Raw genomic sequence first — 17,988 nt, 5'->3', positions numbered from 1 at the left:
GACATTTGGGTTGTTTCCAGTTTCTAAGAGATCTGGTATTTTAATGTTGTAAAATTCTAACAATTCTATGTAATCCATGCTAGGACATTTAAGTAAGGCTTGGCTATCATAACTGCTATCAGTATGTGTTTGGTGACACTGGTTGCTAGGAATACTGGCTAAACATCAGGAAATTTTTATATTACATATCTACACACACATGTAAACATTTTGGTGATATTAAGATTTTAGAAGTGTAAATTTAGAAGTGACAAAATAGTTCTTTCAAGTTTCAAATTTCTATGTATAAGCACTGGAAACATATTAAAATGATTGATTTCCTATAAATATAATAAAATAATAGTTACTATCTAACCTTGTTATTAAACTTTGTAATGAATTCCAGATAGATTTAATAAAAATGAAAAATGAAACTATAGTAATCTAGAAAACAATGTGGCTCTTTATTTAGTTGATCTTTAAATAGAAAACAATATTCAAAGTATGTATAAAGATTATTGAAAGATGCTGAGCATGGTGGTACACCTCTTTAATCGCAGCACTTGGGAGGCAGAGGCAGGTGGATCTCTGTGAGTTTGAGGTCAGCCTGCTCTACAAACCAAGTTCAAGACAGCTAGGGCTCTGTTACACTTGGAAACATGTTCTCTCAAAAGATTATTTAAAAAAAAACACAAATAAATATTTGTAGAGTCTTGGCAAAATAGGAAATACTTGAATGTTCAAAAGATTATGAAGATAAAAGTTAAGATAGTGAGTTAATGCTGTATATATTAAATGTCATGTATATCTATACATGACATATACATATTTTTAAAGAAACTCTGAATACACAAATAGAAAGACACGAACAAGTCATGTGCTGTGTACAGAAGGCCAACAATCCAATATATGATATATGTGAAGCTTTACTGTCAAAAACATGCAAATTACAGCATCAGAGTATCATGTGTAATTATTAATGTGAGAAATTATAAACAAAACAATATTGTCAGGAATTCAGCAAGATACTAGAGAACAGAAATATAAATTATCTCAAAGTTTATGGGGACTTCAGTAATTCTATTAGATATACATTCTACATGCTAATCAGATTTAGCTGAAAATATATCTGTAAGATGTAAAAGCAATTTTAATAATAGTGACAAAAATTGAAGCTTAAAATATTCTATAAAATGAAAATGGTCCTTAAAAATACCTTATCTATCTTGAATAGACTTAAAGATAATAAATTTAATAAAATAGAGTTAAAAATAAAAGTAATAAAATGTAATAATACTTTTAAAAATTAAATAGATAGGCCTGGTGACATGTTTTTTTTTTTTTCATCCCAGCACTAAGGAAGCAGAGGTAGACAGATCTCTGTGAGTTCAAAGCCAGACTAGTCTACATGGAGAGTGTTTGGCCAAGCAGGACTAAGTAGGGAAAACCAGTTTCCCCCAAAATAAAAATAAACAAGAAATGAATTACATCAAGACTTTTAAAAGCATACTTAAAATTTGACTATTACAGTATTATAAGCTCATTGTCAATTTCATCCAGATTAAAATGTGGTTGCTAATTGGTTGTGTCTATCCTGTTACTCATTTCGAAGCAAATCTTTAGACATCATTTACTAAAAATCTCTTTACCTGCCTTAATACCATTTATTAATAAATGTAACTATTTAAATCACTGATAGAAATAACATAATTCAGAAGCATCTGTTAACTTCCTCGTTATATCAAACTTTGTTAAAAAAAAAAAACAATTAGTGACTATTTTCATCTTTGCGGGGCAGTCAGTCTTGGCTGCTGCCCTGCTGTTGATGCTACTAAGTCACCCCACACAGTGTAGATGAGCAGGGTGAAAGTGTTCCAGTAACGCTTTAGTTTTATGAGCACTCAGAATTAGATTTGGTCTGCAGGCTGAAGTTGCCACTGATTTAACTGTGTATTGTGGAAGATGGAGATTAGCTTTAAAATGTTGATTAGCTGTAGGGACAGGTTTTTTTTTTTGTTTTTTGGGTTTTTTGGATTTTTTGTTTTGTTTTGTTTTTATGAGTGGCAAGGATACTTCATAGGAGTCGTTTCCTTTGGCTTTGTTTGAAGTGTGGAGGACCCTGTACTTGGCAGTTAAGTGCCTGTTGTTGAGTTACATCTCAAGCCTCCTTGCATCTCTCAAGTCCTCAGGTACATACTGTCAGCACAGTATTGGTGAGTCTAAGTGGGTACACTGGGGGAATGCCTGTTCTTACTTTAAATTTTAGCTCTCTGTCTATGACTTCATTCCTTAAGCCTAACTCAATTATTTCGTTACAACTTACACAAAAGTAATTTTCTATTATTCTGCCTACTTTCCTTAGCCAAAATGCTTTTATAAGAAGAAAAATGACCTTCCAAAGGACTTTCGGATCCACTGAATGAAATACAGCATATATTGCTTGCTTTTTGCAGTTAGTCTATCTGATGATTCTTTCCTTTTCATGGACAATTTTTGTTTGAGTCAGTGTTCATGTAGACCAGGGTGGGTTCAGGCTTGCTGCGTAGGCAAGTATGGCCTTATCTTTCTGATCCTCCTGCCTCCAACTTCTAAACGCTAGGATCACAGACTTCCACCACCAGAGCTGGTTGATGCAGTGCTGTAGATCAAACCCAGGGCTTTTCACATGATGCTAGATAACCCCTGAGCTGCATCCTCGACCTTAGTAGGCAGTTTCCCACAGCATCCTTTCCAGTGAGCTCTAGAGTATCTGAGGAATGAAGAGAACCTTTCTCTGCTTATTTTCATTTTGTCTGTCTGAAAATTAATTCACAGATTTTTCTATACGATCAGTATCACTCATTTCTAGTCTTTACTCTTTTTGCTGTTCAAGCTTCCCATCCTTGGCTAAAGGAGCACTATTCTGGTCTTGTTAATATTCCATAGCTTCTGTCTTGCTAAGCTATCAGGCTCCAGGTGAAAATGCTCGCTAGCGCCAGGCAGTGGTGGCATACGCCTTTAATCCCAGCACTTGGGAGGCGGAGGCAGGTGGATTTCTGAGTTCGAGGCCAGCCTGGTCTACAGAGTGAGTTCTCGGACAGCCAGGGCTACACAGAGAAACCCTGTCTTGAACCCCCTCCCCCCCCCAAAAAAAGAAAGAAAATGCTCCCTGACATAGTATAGTAATAAGCCTCTATTAATATTTATTAAAATTTTTATAAACAGCAAGCAAGTAAAGCATATTTGTTGTTATGGTTTTTAGTCTAATGAATCAAACAGATCAAATTGTTCTCTTTTTTTCTAGGTAGCAATTACAATTTTTTTATTATTTATTTACTCATACGTACTGAGTACGAATCTTAAAACTGTTAAGTTCAATTAAAGTTTTTAACATCAACAGATGATTTTTAAAATGTCTTTAATTTTGTAATTTCCCACAGCACATTTAAAATAAGATTAAAATCACTTTATAGAATATATAAACATACTTTTTTTATACTTATAGGTAGTCATATAATTTTAACTATACTGAATGATCTCAAACAAAATGGCTCCCCCTACCCAAATAAGCTTTTTAACATCTAGGCAATAGAACTACAATAGCTCCCAGTCTCCCCCAGCTATTTTTATAGACCTTACGGCCTTTTTTTCTCCCAATAAACTGTGTGGAAACTACTCTGTGGGTGTGTTTCTTGACTTCTTACCATGCTTTTTATAGACAGCAACTTCCAAGGGTCCCTGAGAGACTCAGTATTTTTCCCCTGCTCTTAATTCTATATGGACAGATGCTAAACAACTGAACAATCACATTACCACCACCATCACCTCTACCTCCACCTCCACCACCACCACCACCACCACCATCACCTCCACCATCCCCACCAACATCACGTCCACCATCTCCTCCACCATCACTACTACCATCCCCTCCACCATCACCTCCACCATCACCACCACCATCACCTCCACCATCACCACCACCATCACCTCCACCATCACCACCACCATCACCTCCACCATCCCCACCACCATCACCTCCACCATCACCTCCACCATCACCACCACCATCACCACCACCAACACACCAACACCACCACCAATACCAGAAGCACCTCTGGTAATCCTCCTGCCTTAGCCTTGGTTTGCCGGGTTTTTGGTTTGTTGGGTTTCTGATTGATTGATTGTTTTAGCTTGGTTTGGGTTCTTTTGAAACAAGGTCTCTAAAGCTCTGGATGTCCTGGAATTCATTATGTAAACCAGGCTAGCCTTGAACTCAGATTTCCACCTGTCTCTACCTCTACCTCCAGATTGCTGGGATTAAAGGCATGCGCTACCATTCCTGACCCCTGACTTAGCCTCCTAAGTGCTCTAATTTTAGGTATGTAACACTAAGATTGGCAGATCTTTTCTTAATATATAAATTAAACAAAATTTAAATTATTCTACTTCATTGTAGGTGGTGATCACTTAGGTATAGTCTTAAGCAGGATTGCTTTTACCTAACTTCTAACAGTGGCCATCCTGCACCTTTCTAATGGGAATTCAAATCATAGACCCCAGAAGAAAATTACCCCATATTTTTAAATGAATCTCATTGTGTAAAGTAGTCCTGGTTCTTTAAAATATAGGACCTATGCTTGTTAGTTTTTGTTGCCAACCTGATGCAACCTAGAGTCATGTGAGAAGAGTGAACCTAAACTGAAGGGTGCCTGGGTCACTTTGACTTGGGGATATTTTCTTGGTTGCTAATCCATGTAGGAAGGCCCAGCCAACTGTACCATCTCTAAGCAGGCAGTGCTGGGTTGTATAAGACAGCCAGCTGAATATGAGCCATTGAGTGAATCGGGAAGCAGTCTTCTTTCATATCTTCTGCTTGAGTTCCTGGGCTGACTTCCTTCAGTGACCCACTGACTTGGAAGGGTAAGCTAAAATCAGCCCTTCCCTCCCCTAAGTTGTTCTTGCCCATGGTTTTTATCAAGTGCTCTAGAACAGGCATACCTACTATAAATCAAAGAAATGTAAACATTCAGTTGCATAATAGGTGTGTGTGTGTGTGTGTGTGTGTGTGTGTGTTTGTGTATGAGTATTTTCAATTCCTCTCCCTTCAGCAGACCAACAATTGTCCACAGCCTCTTCCTGAACCTTCATCTTGACCTATCGCAGGCATTCTACCAGCAACCTGAATCTGTAAGGATTTCTTCCATTTCCTGCCCAGTTCCCCCATTTCTATTATTTATAAGTGTTTGCCATTAATAATTTCTTCACATTAACATCAGCAATAAATGTTCCATTTATAAATGCATGATTGTCAATTTACAAATTATGCAGGCAAGTTTAGAAGTCAGTAGCAGTGGGAAACAGAAGCCTCACTCCACTTAATAGGTATAGTGGTCCCAATAACTACATGTCTTTAAAAAAAAGTTTATGTTAATTTGATGTGTTCAAATGTTTTGCCTACATATATATGATCTATACACATATGTACCATGTATGTGCCTAGTACCCACAGAGATCAGAAGAAGGCATCAGATCCCCTGGACCTAGAGTTACAGACTATTGTAAATTGTCATATGGGTATTAGGAATAGAACCTGGGTCCTCTCCAAGAGCAGCAACTGTTCTTAACCACCGAGCCACCTCTGCGGCCACCAATAACTAGGTCTCTTTAATGTATACTCAATTGTGATGTCAGTTCACAGTGGTAGGATGGAATATAAGCCCAAAGACCCGCAGCTTGGCTTTGCTGTTCTTCGAATGTGACTGTAAATGACAATGGAGAGTATTTTGTACAGAATTTTGAAAGTATTATCTTCACCCAAACTGGTAAGAGCAGACAAGTAGCCCCAAGAGGACTTGAAGGGATAACTTTCCTTCAGGGCTGCACAGAGGAAATCCCTCAGGTACTATGGGTGGCCAGGTGATTCTCTGGCACATGAAGTTCACAGCCTCTCCTGAACATAGCAAAAATGATAGATCTGTTCTCTCACAGTTACATTCCTTTGTTCGTGTTGGTTCCACTAGAAAAACCAGGCAGATAGTGCAGGCCACTGTGAGCATCTGTTGATCTTTTGCATGTTTGTTTGCATTTACTTCTCAGTTGAGACAAAATGTGCAAATGTGGGGATGTACACAAATTCCCTTTGACTTCTTTGTAAACTGAATCAGGTTGCAGAGTGAACCCAATAACTGTGAGCCCCCTCGGTGCCAAACTTTGGTACATTTTTTGTTAAGAAAACTCTTCCTAGGGCTATCCTTTCCCCAACCACAGTATGGTATGACAAACATGACAGACCTTGTTGGGTGCCAGATGCTGCCTCTGGACTGTTCACTGCCCTGACCCAACTACCTGACCTTGGGGGTTGGAGGTGAGGTGGCTCCAGGTGAGAAATGCTGCTGCAAGCTCCTTAAGCTCCTTTAATACCCTCCATCCGTGCCCCATCAGTCCCAAGAAGACATCTCTTCTAAGCAACAGTTCCTGATTGGCTAACATTGTGTGCCTCAATCCTTGGTTTGTCAGACAGTCTTCAGCTGGGTCCTCCTACAGGAGATGTCTTTGCAGCTGCGCAGCCTCTGGTGTTTACGCAGACATGGTCACTGCCACCATTTCCCCTATAGATAGTGATAAAACGTTTTTAGGAGGTACCCAGAGTCCAAGGTTGATTTATGTATTTATCTTCTCAATCCTGTCTCTTGAAGATAAGGCTGTAAATACGGATGGCAACTGGACCCTGGTTTCCAGGTGACCAATTGCTACTGTCTCTCCCACAGTGCCCTGAGTGTTACATCCTAAATTTTACCTAAACCATAGATAGTACTTAATCCCAGCAGCTGGTAAAGTCACAAGGGAAAAAGATGCTCTGTTATGCATGTTTACTCCAAGAAGACATCACAGAACCAACCAAAACATATTTGGCTCCTATTTACTTAAAACATAACTTCAAAAGCTTTTCTAGACACTCATTTCCCAACTAGAAATCACTTAATTTTATTCCTTTGAATCTGTGTACTTTCAAGGGGGGAAGAAAAAGACATTCTAAACCATAGATTTTTATTTATCTGGATACAGTATCTTTTTAAAAATAATCGGTGGGTCTAATTCACAAATAAATCATTGCAAAGGCAGTAGGCAATCTTGAGTGCTCTGATCACATTCATTTTGAATTTATCTCCTTTAGAATCGGAAACGTTTCTCTCGGGCAATGTACAGATATATGTGTTAATTGCTGGAGTCTGACCCAGTAAACAAATTTGCACCCTAAGAGAGGAGTTCTGATTTTTATTTTCACTGAAACAAGGGCATACAAATGGAGGGGAAGGCACAGATAGCATGTGATAGAATTGCTGGACAGTCACATTCCATAGAAGGGCTTAGCTCTGGGACACGGGGCCAAAAGTCACTGGCAACTAAGGAAGGATATAGCACATTTGCAGACACAGTATGCTAGCTACCATTCACTTCTAGAAACAAACTGTGAAGGTTCCCATGCAAAGTAATGTGTCCAAAAGTTTTTTTTTAAAGTAATAAATAATGCACTATCTTGAAGTACCAAGTTCATTTTGTTCCAGGAACTGGGATATTTCATAATAAAAATGAAGTAGAAGCCAGAAATGAAGCAATGGCGATTCCTTTTTAGAGAAAGCCTAGGCATGATTCATGAAGTGCTTAGATTTCACTCAGCCCTACTTCTCTCCCTTCCTTATTCCATGTGGAGACCCGGGATAGCCTGTGGTAGATGGCACATCACTCTGGGTACTTTAATACTCATAAAAACTCAATAGTTTTAAGATTATTAGTGGTATGTATCATCTTACAATCTTTTGTTAAGTTGGTAAAGTAATTCTAAAATTGAAATCAAAATAATTTTATTTTGTAAAAAGGGGTCAGTGGTGGCACAAGCCTTTAATCCCAGCACTTGAGAGGCAGAGGCAGGCAGATTTCTGAGTTCAAGGTCAGCCTGGTCTACAGAGTGAGTTCCAGGACAGTCAGGGCTACACAGAGAAATCCTATCTCGGAAAAAAAAAGGGGGAGGGGAGTTGAGTAATAAAAATTTACTATTTTGCTGAGTATGTGTATGTTAAAGTAACATTAATTTGGTCCTAAATTCGTGTGCAATTCTCATTAGAGCTTAAATGAATGAGTCAGCCATCCTAAATACATTAATAAATAAGAAAAGCATTTATAAGAGACAACAATGTGAGTTTTCTGTTTCTTAATAGGCACCTGCACTGATCACCCTGTAATGTAGACATTAGCTTAATAAAATGAATGACCTTAGTTATATTTAGCTATAATGACACTTAGTGTTTATTTTTCCAGTTTACTACAGGTAGGAGTCGATCTGTTTGGACTATTTCTGGTTGGATATATGTACTCATAAGATAATGGCTTTCTGCCTCTTTGAACTTCTAAACTCAGACTCAGGCTCACTGGAAATTCTACTAAACAGATGATGGAGCCATGTGATCAGAAAGCTTAGGCAATGTCAGTAATATTCAAGTAATTTTATTTTCCTAACAAAAACAATTCTGAAAAGTGCATGCTAATTACCTTGAGCTGTTTTCCTGAATTTTAGATTACTTACCCAATCCAAGCACCTATGGTCAGCAAGGCATGATGGTACACACTTTTAGTCCCAGTGCTTGGGAGGCAGGGGAAGATGGACTTCTGTGAGTTCCAGGCAAGCCAGGGAAACCTAGTGAGACTTTGTCTCAACAACAACAACAAAACAAGCAAAACCAAAAACTTAAATCTGTGGACAAATATGAACCAAAATTATATCATCTAAAATATTCAAGTAGATATATGCTTTGGATAAAAAAATATGTTTCAGAAGTCTTTATGATGAAAAGTCTTATAAGGTATATGACTGGCTGGTTTTGTGTCAACTTGATACAAGCTAGTGTCATCAGCGAGGAAAGGCCTCTGTTGAGAAAAATGCTGCTACGAGATCCAGCTGTGAAGCATTTTCTCAACTAGTGATGATCTGGGGAGAGTCCAGCCCCTTATGGGTGGTTCCATCCCTGGCTGATAGTCCTGGATTCTGTAAGAAAGCAGGCTGAGCAAGCCTGTAAGTAGCACCCTGCCATGGCTCCTGCATCAGCTCCTACCCAGGATCCTGTTTGAGTTCCTGTCCTGACTTACTTTAATAACAAAAAGCAATATAGAAGTGTAAGCCAACTAAACCCTTTCCTCCCCAAATTGCTCTTCGGTCATGGTGTTGTCGCAGTAATAGAAACTCTAACTAAAATAGTATATCTTTAAAGTGTTTGCTTAAAATAATATTTTCTTTGCCAATGTGACTGGCCAAAGTATGGAAAAAAAAAATAAAAGAAGGATTCTAATAGTAGGAGAGTCATGCCCAGTTTACTTGGGTCATATGAATAACTCATTCATGCACATGTGCAGACTGCATAGCTGGCTTCCCTATGCCATGACTCAAAACTCATGAATTTCTGTCTCCTAGATGACACAGGTTGTCCCAGCAGCCAGTCGGTATCCCCTGTGAAGACCCCCTCAGACACAGGGCACAGTCCCATTGGCTTTTGCCCTGGGAGCGATGAAGACTTTACCAGAAAGAAATGCAGGATTGGAATGGCTGGTGAGGGAAGTATCCAGTCAGCTCGTTATAAAAAAGAATCCAAAGGAGGCATCATAAAGCCAGGTAAGTACCCTTAATATTCAATTAAAAAAATATATTTCTTTTATTTTTTGAGATTAATATAATTATATGACATTTTACATATAATTAAATATATGTATATTTATATAATTAAATTATATATATATTATATACAATTAAGTTAGATTATCTATATAATTAAATATGAGATTATAATATAATTAAATTTCCACTTCCCTTTCCTTGTCCTAAATCCTCTCATATATCTCTTTGCTCCTTTTCAAGCTAATGGCTTCTTTTTATTCCATCAATTGTTTTTATATACATGTATGTGTCTATATACATATATCTTAGTCTGCATATTATTATATATGTGTATGTTTTCAGGGATGACAATTTGCTGTTGGATAATGAATTGGTGTATTTGTCCTTCAAGGAGATATAGTGCAGTAGGAGATTTCCACAGGAAACCTGATTATCAAGTCAGAAATGATTCATGTACCCAAGACCCAGAAACCTTTTTAAAGGATGTCTCATGTAGAATAAAATATGTAATGCAATAGTTGCTAGTAATTAAGTATAGTGTGTAACTATCATAGACAGGATTTTTTATATGTTTGTGCCTTAGGGTCTGGCTTATTAAGATGTATGAATCCTGATTTAAAGACCCTTGACCAAAGATATTGCTGGAGACAAACCTGCTGATTTCATTGCCCACACGCACAAATACCACCTAAGAAAACTTTTGTTCATCTTTTTATTTGTGTTTTCTCAGTCAACTACAGTTTCAAATATTGTCATTGTGAAAGTTCCTGCTGCTTTTGAATGGACTTTGTACAGTAAATCCCTTGTTTGAGAAAAATTGCCTACATTGTCTCTGAACGTTGGGCTGAGTAAGCCTGTCCATCTCATAAATACAAAGAGGGGAAATCCAGGAAGCAAGACCCTTGGATGACTCTTACAATTAATAAAATCCAGAGACTTAGACTGTTAAAGCTCAGGAAGGTCCTGCTCTCAGGTTAAAGTAAAGTCATCTGTTATCCACAGCCCCACCAGACCCTTGGCAAAAGCTCATCTTCAGCTCTAGGCGTACGCTCTACTTTTTTAAAAAAGGTAACTCATTAAAACCAATACCAGTTTACTAAAATAGCAAGCAATTAGTGACTATCACTTTGGGGTCAGGGACGCTTTAAGATTAAGTAACCAAAGCCCATGTAATTTTAGGTTCATTGCTCTAGATTTGGAAACACTGCTGTCCCTACGTCAGAAAGTAGTCCCTGAAATGCCCCCAAGGTCAATAAAATAAAGAACAAATAATGGCCCCTGGGCTTGTGATGTAATCCGAGTAGAGAAACCTGCCAGGGGTGCAGGAAGGGCTTGGAAAGGTGAATAACAAGCAAGCAAGCCTGCCTTCTGCCAACAGAGCCCTGAGGTGCCCTGGGCAGGAAAAGCTTTCCTGCGGGGCAGAAACTCCTACTGGAAACTTCTGAGAGGCCATCTGTTATTTTGGCTTCTGGTGTTTCCTAACTATACAGACTTAATTAAAAGTTGCGCCGAAGAGTGAAGCAAAGCATCCCACAGTACTGCTGGGTGACAAATCTGCTTTCCGGTTTTGCTTTTATTCCCTCTTTTGCAAAACATTGGAGGATGCATCTGTGTTTGTCCTGAGCTAAGTGTCCAGTTGAAACTCCGGTGTTCTTTTGTACAATGAGTTCAGTGGGAGGGGAGCGTGAGGGTGATGACCACGTGTGACCCCATTTGGAGGGAGTTTGTAATTCAAGGCAGAGCACGGTATGATAAATCTGAAGGAACTGGATGCCTTCTTCCCTGGTGACTTTTTGAAGAAGCAGGTGGTCACACCCACCACCACCACTCACTCCCTCACACACACACTATACCTGTTTGTAGGTGCTGTCAGGATTGTAAACTATTTACCCAGAAGTGAAAGCCCTAACTGGTTTACTGCAAGTCCTTTAAAATATTCCAGAGCCACTTGTAGTTGCGGATTCATTACTTGGAGAATATCTTAACCCTGGGAAGAAGAGAATCCACTGACACTATTTTACAAATTGAAGTATTAAAACCTTTGTCCACAGACAAAGATGGGGAGCAGGAAAAAATTACACAACTTAAACAAAAAGGAATAATAAGAGGAAAAAACCACTAGGGGCAGTTGAAGGGATAAGAGTGATCAGGGTCAAGAAATCTACCCAGAAGTTGAAATGTTGAAATCTGCATTTGAAAGGTGCCGCGGTATCTCCTTAGCCTAGGCATCAGATATCCCCAGCTACAGAAATTAGAGACCTGGTTGGCTGAACTATAATAACCTCAAAACAATGGCCTAGGATTGGTTACTTCTAGAAAAAAAAAAATTCCCACATCCAAGAGGCATTTGCTAGAAAACCCAGAAGGTACCAACTAGGTTAGTCAGCCCTGGTTCCCTTAATAGAGCCCTTTTACAGGGTGACGCCCGTATGTGTTCCCAGTCGTTTCTACTTCTGGATTAGTTCGGTGAAGTTGAAACCACTACTTGGCCGCTTACCTGATTCCATTCTTACAATCTCTGCAGCCAGAGCACCAGTGTAGGCCTGAGAATTATCATATCATGTACAGCTCCTGGTGTAGATCCAGGTACAGTTCCAGGTGTGGCTCAAGGTGCAGTTTCAAGTGTAGCTCCAGGTGTAGCTCCAGGGGCAGCTCTTCTGGTTGCCTCTTCGGAATTTGAATTCCTTTTCAGTATGCATGCGTTTGGGTCTTGAACTCACAGCAATCTTTTTGCCTTAGCCTCCCAAGTGCTGAGATTCCAAGCATTAGCCAGCACATTGGGTTTATAGCTGCCATCTGGTTTTGTTGGTTTTGTTTGTTTGTTTTAAAAACAGGATGATTATATAGCTTTCCCTCTCCCAACTCTTCCCAGATCTTCTTCACCTGCTCTTGCATTCAAATCTACACTGTTTCTTTCTCTATCTCATTAGAAAACAAATAGGCATCTAAAAAAACAATTATAAGATTAAATAAATAAATAATACCAGAATAGTACAAATCAACAAGCAAACAGAAGAAAACTAGTTTTAAAAAATGCACAAGAAACACAAATAGATGCAGAGACATACACATTTGCACACACAGAAATCCCATAAACAGTGAAACCAACTGGACACCAAAATATATACACAAAAGACCTTCCAAAATGCTATTAAGTTCATTTTGTGTTGACCATCTATTGCTGGACATGGGGCCTGCCATTAGGAGTAGTTTGTATCCCCAGTGACTGTTGTAGAAAACTAATTTTTCCTTTGTGAAAGTTATCAATTGTAGATAACTCCTGAGTTAGGGATTGGGGCTTGTATCTAGTTCCCCTCTCAGTGCTGAGACCTCATCTGGCTTAGACCAGTGCAGGCTTATGCTGCCACAGTCTCTGTAAGTTTATATGTGTTTGGGGCCTGTTGTCTTTAGAAATGTTTGTTTCCTTGGTGTCTTCTATCCCTTCAGGGTCTGAGCGAGGCGGGAGGGGGGGGGCTTGATGAAAATATTGTAAGTGTTACAGCTCTGAGGGGAAGCAGACATTCCATTTAGGACTGAGTATTACAAGGTCTTTCACTCTTTACACATCGTTCTATTGTAGGTTTCTGTTTGTGCTATCTAGTGCAAGCAGGAACTTTTCTAATGGTGGCTGAGAGAGGAAATGGTCTATGAATACAGAAGAATGTTATTAGGAATCACTTTACTGCCACATTCTTTTATCAGAATAGAAGTATTTGGTTTTTCCCTAAGCAGTGTTGGGGATGGCTTCCATCTCACGGAACAGGCCTTAAAACCCAATCAGATAGATCAGAGAGTGGTTGGTTGCTCCCACAAGCTTTCTGCCCCCATTGCACCAGCTGATTCGCAGACAGGGCACCGTTGTAGATTGAAAGGTTTGTAGCTGAGTTGCTGTTGACCTTTCTCCTTAGGGGTCTACAGAATGCCTTCCAGTACCACGAACACTAGTCAGTATGGGTGAAGGCTCTACATAGACACTAGCTCGACTTTCTCTTCTTTGTGTTCTTTGGCATGTAGTTAATTTCTTCACATCTTGTCATCCATAAGCAAAAGACTGCAGCAGTGAAGTAGAGCCTCAAGCCTAGACTGAAATCTGTTTCTGACATTAAAATAGATAAGTGGAAATATGTGAACTTAAGTTTACTTTGGGGATTGGCTAGCATTCTGAAGTAGGGCTGATTACCAGTAATACCAATAGAAAGAAAAGCTGGGAGTTTTACTGAAGTTTCACTATCCTTGGCAAAATTCCAATTCTCTTAACTCACTTAATTTTAACATCACACATACACACACACACACACACACACACACACTCAGCAACAGAAACACACAGAATATAAAGACATCTATCTGCTTTTTATATACAGAGAGAGAGAAAGAGAATGGGTAAATGAATGAGAGAATGAATATGAGAATGGTTGGTGATAGAATTCAGTCTACCATTTTCTAGATGTTCTGGTTGGTTGATACTGCCAACTTAACATGACCTAAAGTTACCTGGGAAGAGGGCACCTTCTGTGACAGTTTACCTTTATGCATGACTGTTATGGGAGGGAGGACTTAGTCCACTCTGGGCGGTAACATCCATAGGCTGGTGGGACTGGGATTGCATAAGAAAGCTGGCTCAGCATGAGCCAGAGAGCAAGCCAGTAAGCAGCAGTCCTCTGTGGTTTCTGCTCCAGATTCCTGACATGACTTCCCTGAGTGCTAGACTGGTGCCTAGAACTAAAAACACAGCAAACCTTTCTTTCCCTTAAGTTGCTTTTTGGTCAAATACCACAGCAAAAGAGCAAAGCTGGAACATTAGACAAGAGCGCTACCTAATTTCTTAGATTCTTAAAGGAAGATCACTACTTTAGCCAAGAGAGCATTTGAAGTTATTGTAAAATGGGGCTCTGAAGTTCTCATGCTGAGAGAAAATGTTCACATGGAATAGGGCAAATAATGCTTTGTGGTAGATCATTTCATACTATCCCAGCAGGACCAAAACAGCAGCACCACACATGGATGTAATGAGCACACTTAAGTGTTTATCTCTATGGCTGGTTTACATATTTACTTCTCTCATGTCTTTCTCCCATCTGTGCCTTTGATGACGTACTCAATCAAAATAATGATGCCAAATGGTCCTTAATGGGCTTCCCCTAAGAATTAGTGAGTCATAATCCTCCTCTGGAAGGCAACTGCTGTCCAAATCCCAGTCTCCTAGGATTTATTGCGTGGCCAGTGTTTGCAGCCGCTGAGCTGGGGGTCTGCCAGATGCTCACTACTTACTCGGATACATTGAGGAAGCCATGCGGGTCTCTCATACTGAGGAAGATATTGCTGACTACACCCACCAGTGAGCTTCTTCATCAGTCCTCAGCGTGACAGACATAATCCTGAAAACATCTTTCATATGCAAACGTGCAAACCAAGAGCTATAAATCCTGCATACGTGTGTCTTAGGTTGGACTTTTTATTTCCTCCATTCTAGAGAAACACTTATTGAGAGTGTCTGCAAAACAATGGGAGTACTTGAGGAGTTCCAGTACTTACCTGCTTGGTAAAAAATAAAAATACATGGTTATAATGGCTTGCAGCCAGTCCCACATCCTGTAGTAACAAGAGTGGAGGACTGTGTTATCAGTCAGGGTTCTCTTAAGGAACGCCCTGATACAATGAACTAATTTACATATATATGTGTGTGTGTATGTGTGTTCATATATATGTTCATATATGTTCACATATATGTATATTTTAGAGTGGCTTTACAGGCTGTGGTCTAAGTAGTACAAACAATAGCTGTCTCTTGATGAAAAAGCCAATGATCTGGTAGTTGTTCTGTTCACAATAGTAGATGTCTCCCTGATCCTAGTCTGGTGCCGGGATTCCCAAAGAATTCCTAGAGAGCTGCCAGTTTTCCAACTATGTTGGAATCTTTAAGAAGTAGGTTTTAATACGAGCAAAGGAATGGCTCAGGATTGATGAACTTGTCAGTGAGAGTGAGGCCACATAATGCAAGAAGAAGCAAAGGCTTCCTTCTGTTGTTATGGTGACCCAGAATGAGGATGGATGACCAATAGTGATTCAGGGTTAGGATAGATGTTCCATCTCAACCCAACAAAGAAAAATCCCTTACAGGTGTGCCCAGCTGCTTGAGTTTCAGTTAATTCCAGATGTAGTCAAGTTGACAGCTGAGACTAGTCATCATAGGTCACATTATCCAAAATCCAGAGAGAGGGAGGTTGGAGGCTCCTTGTGAAGGTATTGTAGACTTGGATAGAGGTACCAATGACCTGAGTTTATTGTTTTCTTCACAAGTTCATTTGTGTATAGCATTTGGTTGTACTTGTACAGTGGCTTGCAAGGAATCTATATATTTAGCAACATAGTCTGTTTCCTTGGGTAAATCAGGTAGTAAAATTCTTCTACCACATGACCTGGATCAAGGCATCACTAATGGGCATCAGTAAATAGGTTCTATGGCACCAACCAGAGGTTAGCTTCTGAAACATGCCTATAATATATTTGACAGAATACTTGTAGCATTGCATTAAGGTGATTACCCCACATGAGAGTTTAAAGAAAGGGACCCTCAGTTCATCATATAATTAAGAGGTTTCTGCTAGACCTACATTTGCTTCCTGGGTATGCATTCAATACCTTATCTGTTTACTTGGTACATATCTATGAACTACTTTCCAGGAACTGACAGCATTCTCATTAAGTGAATAGAAAAGAGGAGAGAATGATGTGGTGTGTGCTCCCATGTCACCCAGTTTAAATGTGAGGTTGTAGCTGAAACATAGGGGCTTACTGAGATAAGTTTCAGTTGTGAGAATAAAGCAAGGTCATCGGATAGTCACCAGGGAAGGCAGGAGATATCCTGAGATGAAGAACGGAGGCTGTCCTTTGCAGCTTGAGACTTGTGTGGTGGCTAACAGGGTGGTGAGTGAAGAAGTGAAAGGTGAAGTCTGGGTTGTCAGAGTGATGGGAGGCCATGTCAGGGCTTCAAGAGAGATGTGGTTCCATCCATGTGCATGAGATTTCTCATGTAACCCATAGAGCTTGAGTTCTCTAGGAGTGCAACTGAACAGAATATAAAATTCAGTTGGCTAAGTGCAGGATGGAGGTAGAGGAAGCAGGCAAGCACAGCTGAGGTGATTTAGCACAAAGCTCCCATTTTCTTAATAGCATTGGATTGGCCAACTCTGGGGAGTTTGGGATATATGAAGCCATAAGTTATAAGTGATTTTGAATTTATTTCTTTTAATTAAAAGTATCTATGCTGTCTTATTGATTTAGATATAGGACTTTATATGTAACATATTATACATAAATATATACTTTTTAGACAGGGTCTTACGATGTAGCCTCGGCTGACCTGGGACTTTGTATATAGACTAGGCTAGTCTCGGTCTTGCAGAGGTTTGCTTGCCTCTGATTCACAGGTGCTTATAAGTGTCCTACCATCCCAACTACTTATATTTTATTTAAAACTTTTCCTCAGTTATTTTCATCTCTTGGGCTACATTTTTACTCTTTCAGATCAAATCATCTTTGCTTTGATCTACTTTCTTTTAAGTTAAAGCAATGTCAAATCCATGTCTTATACCCACTCTCATAGGTTGTGTATATAAGCCTACATTTATTGTGAGGGTATAGGTTTTTATTAACTCCAAATACACTGATTAAACTTATATTTCTTTGTCCCTTGAAGAATAGAACTTAGGTATTTGGGTGATTCATGCTGAAAGGGCAGCTAAACTGCTGCAAAAGTTATCTCCTCCTTAAGTGGCCATACTGCCTGCTGTGTACCAAGTAGAGGGAAGGGACAAGGGGAGCATGGAAGGTACCTGGTCATCTTAAGGATAGAATGAAGAGGGGCCACGTGCCATTTCTAATTATAACCCAGGACAACCTAGTCACATGGATACCTGTTATCATAGAAGAATGGACTGGAGATATGGACATTAGTAGATAGTCAATATAGCATTTGGTTGTACTTGTCCCAGTGGTCCCTGCACAACAGAACAATAGCTGGCTTTTCTCTGATCCTGTAGGTATCCGAGTGTTCCTTTACTACTAATAGCTATTCAGTTCCTGAGATCATATAACAAGAGGTGTAGGGTTTCATGATCTCTACAACCAATCACTTGCTGCATTGCTTACAAGGGATGCTTAAAATGTACAGGATATTATTCCTTAGGAATAATTAGAAAATGAGTTTGTTCCCTAAGCATGGCAGCAGTAGCATGCCAAAGTGGATGTGGGTGGGGAAAGCCCTTAAAGCTTCAACCCTGCACAAAGAACTGTAGGCAGCTCAGGAGTGCTGGAGGGGGAGAGGGGGAGAGGGAGAGGAAGAGGGAGGGAGGGAAGGAGGGAGG

At 39.6% G+C, this 17,988-nt stretch overlaps 1 protein-coding gene across 1 annotated transcript in view; it reads left to right on the top strand.

Moving 5' to 3' along the window:
* The window catches only part of Sybu (syntabulin), a gene marked incomplete at both ends in the record, with an annotated part of 107,446 nt that overhangs the window by 53,688 nt on the left and 35,770 nt on the right, over positions 1–17,988 (top strand). Inside the window, one exon of the mRNA XM_031358118.1 lies at positions 9,422–9,619. Within this exon, the coding sequence (XP_031213978.1) occupies positions 9,422–9,619 (198 nt within the window). The remainder of the gene's footprint in view (positions 1–9,421; positions 9,620–17,988) is intronic.

This window comes from Mastomys coucha, unplaced genomic scaffold (assembly GCF_008632895.1).
Source record: "Mastomys coucha isolate ucsf_1 unplaced genomic scaffold, UCSF_Mcou_1 pScaffold7, whole genome shotgun sequence".
NCBI lineage: Eukaryota > Metazoa > Chordata > Mammalia > Rodentia > Muridae > Mastomys > Mastomys coucha.
The sequence above is the reverse complement of the archived record's forward strand: the minus strand, read 5'-3'. Positions and strand labels throughout refer to the sequence as shown.